At 40.2% G+C, this 10,631-nt stretch overlaps 1 protein-coding gene across 3 annotated transcripts in view; it reads right to left on the bottom strand.

Annotated features, from left to right (window-relative positions):
- Window positions 1-453: 453 nt before the first annotated feature.
- Window positions 454-10,631, bottom strand: part of wwc3 (WWC family member 3) — a 147,548-nt gene continuing 137,370 nt past the window's right edge. For 2 of the 3 annotated variants that reach the window (XM_060919877.1, XM_060919878.1), the window contains exons 19-23: window positions 10,408-10,557; window positions 10,172-10,264; window positions 8,773-9,018; window positions 5,865-5,992; window positions 456-1,264 (exon numbers count right to left, since the gene is read on the bottom strand). In XM_060919877.1, coding sequence (XP_060775860.1) covers window positions 1,198-1,264; window positions 5,865-5,992; window positions 8,773-9,018; window positions 10,172-10,264; window positions 10,408-10,557 — 684 coding nt within the window. In that variant the 3' untranslated portion in view covers window positions 456-1,197. Of the gene's footprint in view, window positions 1,265-5,864; window positions 5,993-8,772; window positions 9,019-10,171; window positions 10,265-10,407; window positions 10,558-10,631 lie in introns of all 3 variants that reach the window. The other variant, XM_060919879.1, reaches the window with a different exon arrangement.

The following is a 10,631-nucleotide window of genomic DNA, read 5'->3' as shown; positions in this document are numbered from 1 at the left end:
ATCAGAACACACCGTACTGCTCTCAGCCAATCAGAAAACATCTGAATGAATATGAATGAAGATATCGCGAAAAAATGATTTTGACCTTTTTGGTAACCTTGACCGGATGACCCTCAAAATGTTGGAGGATCTATTTGAGACCAATGCCCATCTATCCTGAAAGTTTCATGAAGATTGGTCCAGCCGTTTTCCTATAACATCACAAACAAACAAACAAACAAACAAACAAACAAACAAACAAACAAACAAAAAAACCCACTGAAAACACAATACCTCGCCCCCTGGTGGACTCCGAGGTAATAATAATAATAAAATAGAAAGATCCTGAGAGTAACAATTTGCCCCAGTGTTGCTAGCGCAAATTAATTGTAAATGATCACAAACAATTGTGCTTTTACTGTTTAATGATTTTTAAATTTACAAAAGAGGTAACACTGCAGATGTTCCTACAGACGCCATTAAAAAAAAATCTGAACACAGTGTTTCATATAGTCATCTATATATTGAAAAGTACAAGTAATATTAATTTTTTAAAACAATAGCACAAATGACAATGACAACTGTAATAAAAGTGGACATCTTATGCAAATAACACCAATCAGGTAACAGAAACAAAATCAGCTGAAAGTTTCATTCTACTGTACGTCAAACACTTACAGTAAGTGCTATTTGTTTTACACTTTATAAAATACATTAAAAAAAAGCAGGAAGCAGTTTTATTTCCTTCAAGGAAAAGTACTATAAAATAAGTTACAGTACAGTGAATTTGTCTAAACTGACTTTGTTCCCGTCTTCCAGCCTCACGTAAGCACGAACAATTTCAGAAGTCCATTGTACAGGAGTAAAAGATCATCTCTTTTCTTATAAAATAACCGTTTTCCCTACAAAAGGAAGGGAAATCAGTCGGGATGTCAATAATTACACAAAACATAGTTAAAAAAAATTAACATACATGGGTGTGTGCATGGATGCATGCATACACACACACGCACGCTCACATCTACACCCACACACGCACACCTGCATGCATGCACACCTTTTTTGCAGCTGAATGTAATGAATGAAATTTGCAAAACTTTCATTTTGTTCTTTGTGCTGAAATAACTATACGGTTGCTCTAATTACTTCATGGGCGTGGATACAAAAAAATAAAACACAAATACTTCATATCTGATAGTATGGCGTCCAGGAGGAGAGTCACACGTCGTCGGCTGACAACGGTGGGATGTTGAACCTTGGTCTAGTGAAGAAAGCCATCTTCTCTCTGTTAGAGCAAAGGACAGGATGAGAACGATGGAGCAGAGCCCAAGTGAGACGGGACTCAGTATGAGGGCGTACATCTCTACTTTCATGATCAGACCATCTCCATATCACAATCCAGCAGTAATCCAGCAATGATAATGAGTCAATATCATATATAGCACAGCTCTGATGAATCTTCAGATTTGGTTGGTCACGTGGTGTTGATTAAGGTAAGGGATAACATATGACGGACTGTGCCGTTCTACAAAAATAACGCATGCCTCGTGTATTATTTTCATGTAACAGCACAGTCTGGAGTGTGTTCTTCTGCATATACCACAGTGATTTACCAACAATTACATTCACCATGTTTACATGGAATAACAGTTCTGGTTTCTGCCCTTATTTGAAAATGTTCCTACTGCTAATGAAAATAAATATTCTCCTAATATTCCTGTTTACGTGCAGCCGTGCATACTCCGATTGTCTATCTCAGGGGTTTTCAAAGTGTGGGAGAGTCAGCCCCCCCTCAGAGAGCAAATAAACAACAGCGCCCCCCCCCCTTACAATTTTTGTTGTTGCTATACTTAATGTTCCATTCGTATTTAAAAAAAATGGTTGTTGTACACATTTTTATTTTTTCTTTTGCACATTTTAAACATCTGTGCTTTTTGAAAAATCTTTTTTTTTACACATTTTAAACATCTGTGCTTTTTAAAACCTCTTTTTTACACATTTTAAACATCTGTGCTTTTTTAAAACCTCTTTCTTTTTTACACATTTTAAACATCTGTGCTTTTTAAAACCTCTTTTTTTTTTTACACATTTTAAACATCTGTGCTTTTTAAAACCTCTTTCTTTTTTACACATTTTAAACATCTGCGCTTTTTAAAACCTCTTTTTTTTTACACATTTTAAACATCTGCGCTTTTTAAAACCTCTTTTTTTTTACACATTTTAAACATCTGCGCTTTTTAAAACCTCTTTTTTTACACATTTTAAACATCTGTGCTTTTTTAAAACCTCTTTTTTACACATTTTAAACATCTGTGCTTTTTAAAACCTCTTTTTTACACATTTTAAACATCTGTGCTTTTTTAAAACCTCTTTTTTACACATTTTAAACATCTGTGCTTTTTAAAACATGTTTAAAATGTGTAAAAAAGATGTTTTAAAAAAGCACAGATGTTTTAAAATGTGTAAAAGCACAGATGTTTAAAATGTGTAAAAAAAAAGAGGTTTTAAAAAAGCAGATGTTTAAAATGTGTAAAAAAGATGTTTTAAAAAGCACAGATGTTTAAAATGTGTAAAAAAGATGTTTTAAAAAGCACAGATGTTTAAAATGTGTCAAAAAGATGTTTTAAAAAAGCACAGATGTTTTAAAATGTGTAAAAGCACAGATGTTTAAAATGTGTACAAAAAGAGGTTTTAAAAAAGCACTGAGATCTGTGCTTTTTTAAAACTTCTTTTTTTTTTACACATTTTAAACATCTGTGCTTTTTTAAAACATTTTTTACACATTTTAAACATCTGTGCTTTTTAAAACCTTTTTTTTTACACATTTTAAACATGTGCGTTTTTAAAACATCTTTTTTTTTTTTTTACACATTTTAAACATCTTGTTTTACACATTTTAAACATCTCATAGCATCGTTAGCTAGCACCTCTTGGCAGACAACACACTGTGGCAGTGGAGCATCTTCAGATCCAGTCCATGAAAATCCAAACTTTAGATAATCATGGTCATACTTCCTTCTTTTTTTGCTTGGCCCAGACTCTGTCTCCTCACTCACTGTAGCTTTAGGTACTAAAAATCGATCCATTTTGTCTCTGGCAAAGGCTAGCTGAAGTTCGCTAAATGTCCGCAATAGTAACTTATTCTGGTTTATTTTTCCTGACGTTATGCCCCCCCGAAGAACTCTGGCGCCCCCTAGGGGAGGCGCGCCCCACACTTTGAAAAGCCCTGGTCTAAATGGTTTGTGTACAACAGGTGAAACCCCACAAAAATCCCAATTGAAAGACATATTCCGAATGCGCTGTACACATGTCCAAAGAATGCTCCTAAAACCCAAATAATACTGGCATATTCCACACGTCTTTATCAGAAAGTGCAGAATTGGGAATATGCAGTTTACATGACCCGTATCAAACTCTGAATATTACATTACATTAATGGCATTTAGCAGACACTCTTATCCAGAGTGATGTACAACATATCCAAAGCTGCTTCTCTAACCACTAGGTCATAACTTCCCCCATGAATACGGTCATATCCGTAAGAGTAATGGAATATTAGTGTGCATGTACATGTACCGAATGTTTAATTTATTCATGTACAACAGGTTGCACATTTTAAATGGTTTATAGATAGATTTAATACTGTGGAATGTATGAGAGACAAGTTCCTGGTCTCACTGACATTAACGCTGAGATAAACAAACAGTCATTCACTTACCAGCCACACACACGCACACCTGTGATTTTACTGAGTAAATGAAGGAAACTGAAACCAAGACTCCGAGCTTATATCTGAGACTCTTAACATAAACGCTAAATAAATGTCTCCTCACAAAAAAAACCCCCAAAAACCCTTCACCATATCAGCGATAAGAATTTCTTTGTTAAACATGCCATTTTTTAATTAACAATTATTCGCCGAAGGTGAGGTGAATATCAATGAATAATAACCGAGATGAAGTTGATATTCACTGAGCCTGAGGTGGATAATTGTTTTAGCATAAATACACAGGTGATTATTAAACCCCCCGAGTGCTCTGAGAGCACAATATCCCCCGCTGGCAACTAGGCCACAACTCTGGTAAAATGCGACTGAATTGAACAAAATTACAATATGCATATTACCAACATATAACAAAGAATCCTGTCAAGTTTCATTAAATTCCTCCAAACATTGTGAGAGGAGTTGATTTCAGAAGGCGAGTACCCTTCCTGGGACGGACATCACCATGACATAATCCCCCTTCAGGCCTTTCGGCCAGCGGGGGATAAAAACTGTGAGGGAAGTTGATTTCAGAAAGCAAGCACACCTTGATGAAATTGCCAAAGTATAAGTTTGTTAATAATTGAGGGCATAACTCTGGTAAAATTTGCCCAAATTAAATGAAAGTTCAATGTGTGTATAACCGTCATATAACAAAGCCTTTTGCCAAGTTTGGTGAAATTCCTCCACAAATTGTGAGAGGAGTTGATTTCAGAAGGAAAACACACTCTCATGAAATTGTCAAAGTATAATTTTGTTAATCAAGGGCTGTAACTCTGGTAAAACGTGACTGAATTTAACCAAATTACAATATACGTATAGACCCCTTCGCAGTAAACGTCATTCATACGTAAGCGGAAATTGCGCGCGCAGCCTGGACCCAAAAAAGACTCAGAAATGCCTAGTTGTGTTGTCGGGTGTCAGAATCATAGCAGTGATGGGGTTAAAATGTTCAGAATTCCAGCAGGATCTCACCCATTCCAAAAAAATCGCTGACGTCTATGGCTACAAGCCATCAAACGTGTCGACTGGGGTGAAAGCACTATCAAAAATGCGCGGGTTTGCAGCGCCCACTTCATCACAGGTAAGATCAGGCTATTTATTAAATCTTTCTTTTTTCATTCTTTCTATTCTTCGTTTATTGATGTAGCAAAATACTTTGGTAACGTTTGTCTGATTAGCTGGGTCATAGTTACACAATGTAATGAATATTGTTAGCATGTTAACTTAGCTTTGCGTGCAATTTTGTTTGTAGGAGAGGTCTCGCTTGACTCAAGCAGTCCAGATTTTGTGCCATCATTATTTGTGTATGCCGAAAATCACAATTTTAAAGCAAGGATGGAAAGGTAAAATTGTGTGCCCTCACTCTAAACGCCAACTTACGTTGACTGCTCTAACCTAGCTCCCGCCCCGTTCAGTTTCATTTCTGCTCTCTGCCTCTCGCTTTTTACGCAGCTCTGATTTCTCTTAGCTGCACTCTTTACACTATCATTCCTTTCATGCCATTCCCTCCTGCAAATTGCTGTTTAGTGTTGGTATTTGCTGTTGTAGCTAAAGCCACATTGCCATCACATCACTGGCATAATTTGATTAAAACAAAATGAATATGAATGTCCCATTGTTAATCAAGTTGTACATGCCCGCACATAACAATCATATGCGTCTAAAGATTTGTAGGCACGAAGTTTTTCGTGGGTGTACACTGAAGTCTTGTCAATAAGGTACGAGTATATATCTGGCCATTGTATACCAGGGAACTTACTAACATCGTCCGTCCACTCTTTAATTAAATGCGGATCCGGTAGGCGATGTCCACTTGTTAGAGTTAACTTATTTATGTAACTCATTTATGCCATTGTTTCTGGGTCCAGGCTGCGCGCGCATCCTGGCAACGGTCGGTTTGTTTACAAACATGCGAAGGGGTCTATTACCGACATGTAACAAAGAATCCTGCCAAGTTTTGTGAAATTCCTCCAACAATTGTGAGAGGAGTTGATTTCAGAAAGTGAGCACCTTTCCCGGGACAGAGGGACGGACAGACAGACATCGCTATGACATAATCCCCCTTCGGGCCTTTCAGCCAGTGGGCGATAAAAGCTACAATACGGAGGTGGAGGTGTACCTGAAAGTATGTACAGGGAGCGGCTCTTTGTGGCTCTGGCCCCTCATCTGCAGCACTTCTTTAGAGGCCTTTCGCAACCTCCTCTCAGCTGCCTCCTCCTGCCTCTGCTCCTGTCTGCTCTGCATCGCCTGAGAGAGAGAGAGAGAGAGAGAGGATGGAATAAAACCAGAAAAATGCAGATTCAAAACAGGAACATGACAACACTTGCATGATTTATATACTAAACTCTACTCACATCTCAAGACGGATTTAAAAAAAAAAAACAACCAACCAAAAAAAAAACCCACCTTGTTTGCTCATGAATATAAACCACAGAAACCACACACACACATCACATTATCTCTAGCTGCTTTATCCTTCTACAGGGTCGCAGGCAAGCTGGAGCCTATCCCAGCTGACTACGGGCGAAAGGCGGGGTACACCCTGGACAAGTCGCCAGGTCATCACAGGGCTGACACATAAACACAGACAACCATTCACACTCACATTCACACCTACGGTCAATTTAGAGTCACCAGTTAACCTAACCTGCATGTCTTTGGACTGTGGGGGAAACCGGAGCACCCGGAGGAAACCCACGCGGACACAGGGAGAACATGCAAACTCCACACAGAAAGGCCCTCGCCGGCCCCAGGGCTCGAACCCAGGACCTTCTTGCTGTGAGGCGACAGCGCTAACCACTACACCACCGTGCCGCCCCACCACAGAAACCATTTCCTAAAATCCGTGACATAAGTAGAAATGGATGCACAGCAGTGTGTAAGGGCCATATTTTATTTTTTAACGGCTGTTCTGTGTATTATCTAGTTAAATTTTGAGTCTACTGTTAACAACTGCCCCCATGGCTGGGGTAGCTATGGTCTTGAAGGTTAGAGAAGCAGCCTTGAGCCCAAAGGGTCGCCGATTCGATTCCTGGTACGGGCAGGAAAAATGTGAGGGGTGTTGAGTGAATGAACAGTGTTTTCCCCTCCCTCTGTATCATGACTTCATGGCTGAAGTGCCCTTGAGCAAGGCACCTAACCCTCAACTCAACTGCTCCCTGGGTGCTGTAGCATAGCTGCTCACTGTTCTCTGTGTGTGTGTGTGTTCACTGCTTCAGATGGGTTCAATGCAGAGGAGGAATTTCGCTGTGCTTGAGTGTACATGTGACAAAGGTTTCTTCTTCTGATGTTAAGTTTATTTTAACATGATTTCCTATAAGGGCGGCACGGTGGTGTAGTGGTTAGCGCTGTCGCCTCACAGCAAGAAGGTCCTGGGTTCGAGCCCCGGGGCCGGCGAGGGCCTTTCTGTGTGGAGTTTGCATGTTGTCCGCGTGGGTTTCCTCCGGGTGCTCTGGTTTCCCCCAAAGACCTGCAGGTTAGGTTAACTGGTGACTCTAAAGTGAATGGCTGTCTATGTGTCAGCCCTGTGATGACCTCGCGACTTGTCCAGGGTGTACCCCGCCTTTTGCCCATAGTCAGCTGGGATAGGCTCCAGCTTGCCTGCGACCCTGTAGAAGGATAAAGCGGCTAGAGATAATGAGATGAGATTTCCTATAAAATAGTTAGCATATGAATCTCGCATCTTCTAGATGCTAGATTAGTACAAAATTACTTTCACATATCGGGTCATATCGAGCAATTTTAGGAAACCATTACAAATTTTGGATGAGGTGTGAAAAGACAGTGTTTGTATTTGTTTGACATTGATAAAGAATAGCTAAATTTAACTCAACATTTTAACATTCATCATGAATGAGGTGTGAATTCAATTCATAACATGTTGCCTTCGACTAAAGCTATTTATGACTAGGAAAAAATGAATTATTACTAATATTGGCTGAATAGATTGTTGCTACCCAAACACACACTTTCATGAATGCGTCCATGTTTTTTCCCCACTTTGTAGCTCAAACGCGCCGAGCTTGGACATTATGTAATTTCCGAGTTCCCACTTCTGCATCGAATGCAGCACGAGTTAAAATTTAAACTTGATATGGAAATCTGATGGCCAGTCATATGCTGTCACTCCTCCACCCTGTAGCCCACAAGTTTTTGAGTTAAACATATTAAAGGAACAGTCCACCGTATTTCCATAATGAAATATGCTCTTATCTGAATTGAGACGAGCTGCTCCGTACCTCTCCGAGCTTTGCGCGACCTCCCAGTCAGTCAGACGCAGTCAGACGCGCTGTCACTCCTGTTAGCAATGTAGCTAGGCTCAGCATGGCCAACGGTATTTTTTGGGGCTGTAGTTAGATGCGACCAAACTCTTCCGCATTTTTCCTGTTTACATAGGTTTATATGACCAGTGATATGAAACAAGTTCAGTTACACAAATTGAAACGTAGCGATTTTCTATGCTATGGAAAGTCCGCACTATAATGACAGGTGTACTAACACCTTCGGCAGCGCATTGATATCTGAGCTCAGATATCAATGCGCTGCCGAAGCGCGCAGAAGGTGTTAGTACGCCTGTCATTATAGTGCGGACTTTCCATAGCATAGAAAATCGCTACATTTCAATTTGTGTAACTGAACTTGTTTCATATCACTGGTCATATAAACCTATGTAAACAGGAAAAATGCGGAAGAGTTTGGTCGCATCTAACTACAGCCCCCAAAAATACCGTTGGCCATGCTGAGCCTAGCTACATTGCTAACAGGAGTGACAGCGCGTCTGACTGTGTCTGACTAACTGGGAGGTCGCGCAAAGCTCGGATAGGTACGGAGCAGCTCGTCTCAATTCAGGTAAGAGCATATTTCATTATGGAAATACGGTGGACTGTTCCTTTAAAGATGCACAGGTGAGAGCGTGCCTTTAGCAACCATGTGCGCATATGCATGTACAGGTACATCACTCATCTTGTGCATCTGTCCTACTGTTTCACTCTACCATGTTATGGTGATGTTTAGATGATGTGCAGTACCTGTCTGTGGGCCTCTCGCAGGAGGTTGCGGAAGCGTTCGTCCCTCAGGGCCCAGTGAGGCAGATCCACTGGGCCACGGACACTCTGAGGCCCCTGACTTGGCTCCTCCAACCTCATCTTCAGTTCTCTCAGAGCGTTCAGCTCCTCACTCAGCTGCCTCTGCCGCGTACGGCACGCCTGGAGGTCCAGCTCCAGATCCAGGGAGGTACGGGTGGGCTGCTCGGCCAGGGAGGAACGGTGAGGCTGCTGCAACACAGACATGTACATGACATACTGTATATACACAAACTGATTTGGAACCACAGGGAGAGAAATTCACAACTTCTTCTTGAAAAAGATTCTGCCTTGATGCACAAAACATTTACATTTGCTACAAACTTAAAAGTGCAGTAAAACGTTTTAACTGCTGAAAGGAGACACAAGCAATGCTCAGTTATGTTTTATATTTTTTTAAAAAGTATAATTTATTGTCTTTACATAATTATTTCTGTGAATCACTTTACTCTGTAGGCATTACACTTGGTGGATTTTTACATGTAAAAATGTAATTTAAGTCAAGTCTTTACACAGGATCCATTCACAGTTAGACACCACACACACACACACACACACACACACACAAATCACCGTGATTTAACAGGACTGACTTCTTACTAGAATTTGTTTAAAATACATTTTATTTTTTTAGTAGTAGTAGTACAACTTTTCATACTTTAAAAAAAGTCAATACAGGCCACAAAATATATAATTAAGAAACATCAAGGTGCGTAAAGAATCTTTTTACCTGTAGAAAGTCATTCCCCGTGTCCGAAATCACTCCCTACTCACTATATGGACTATATAGTGAGTTCACCATTTTGTAGTGCTGTCTGAATGTATAGTGCGAATTCTTACACCCTAGTGCACTCAAAGTATCCCACAATGCATCATGAAAAGTAGCGTACAACCGATGGTCACTAACCAAGCAATGCATCCCATCATGCATTGTGGTGGCGCTGAAAGAAATCAAATCAAAAGCCTCAAATTTGACTTAATAAAATGCAGCGACAAAGAAGAAAGTATTCAGCCTTGATTTAAAAGAACTGAAAGATGCAGCTACTTGGTATTGATTAATGTGGGAAATGCGCTCAGTATAATATGGATTTATTACAAAAATACATGCATGGATTTATCATTTTGAAAACCCACCAGCTGACTGATCTGGCACGTTTTAATTGTGCAACAGTAACGATGTAAATAACAGCGTGGTGGAGTAGTGTCCGAAAGTGCTTTTTGATTTTACCAACGAGCTCACTATACAGTCCTCTATATAGTAATTCCCTATATAGGGAGTAGTGAACGAGTGAGTGATTTCAGACACAGGGATTGTGTCATTTTTGAGGAGATTTCTTTTGCTCACTTGTTTGTATCTCAGTGTTCTTCTTTCCAGAGTGTTTCTAATAAAAGGGGACTTCTTTGGTAGAGTGGAGCTGTCACTGTCGCTGCGGTACAGCTGAAGGAGAAAGAAAAATATGAGTTCCAAGTGCAGCCAATCTTGATACAACAGCTTTGTGTGTGTGTGTGTGTGTGTATGTATGTATTCTATAAATAAAATACATACAAACACACATGCATATATATCTATCTCACACTCACCCTGCAGACATACTGGCTGCGGGCTCCAGGTGAGAACGTGTGTGAACGTGACAGTGTGCTTGTGCGCAGGAAGGGGGGGCCGTGTCCATATCGCCCTGGTCTCTCCTTAGGCTGCATTCGCATTAGATCTGTGTTGGTTGCCTTGTCAACCTGAAGGCATATGAAGTGATCATGTAGACACAGTGATGAATATCTCTGGTGTAAACATCATTCAGTCCTCAGTC

Source organism: Neoarius graeffei, chromosome 4 (genome assembly GCF_027579695.1).
Source record: "Neoarius graeffei isolate fNeoGra1 chromosome 4, fNeoGra1.pri, whole genome shotgun sequence".
NCBI lineage: Eukaryota > Metazoa > Chordata > Actinopteri > Siluriformes > Ariidae > Neoarius > Neoarius graeffei.
Note: the sequence above shows the minus strand (reverse complement) of the source record. Positions and strands in the feature narration are given on the sequence as shown.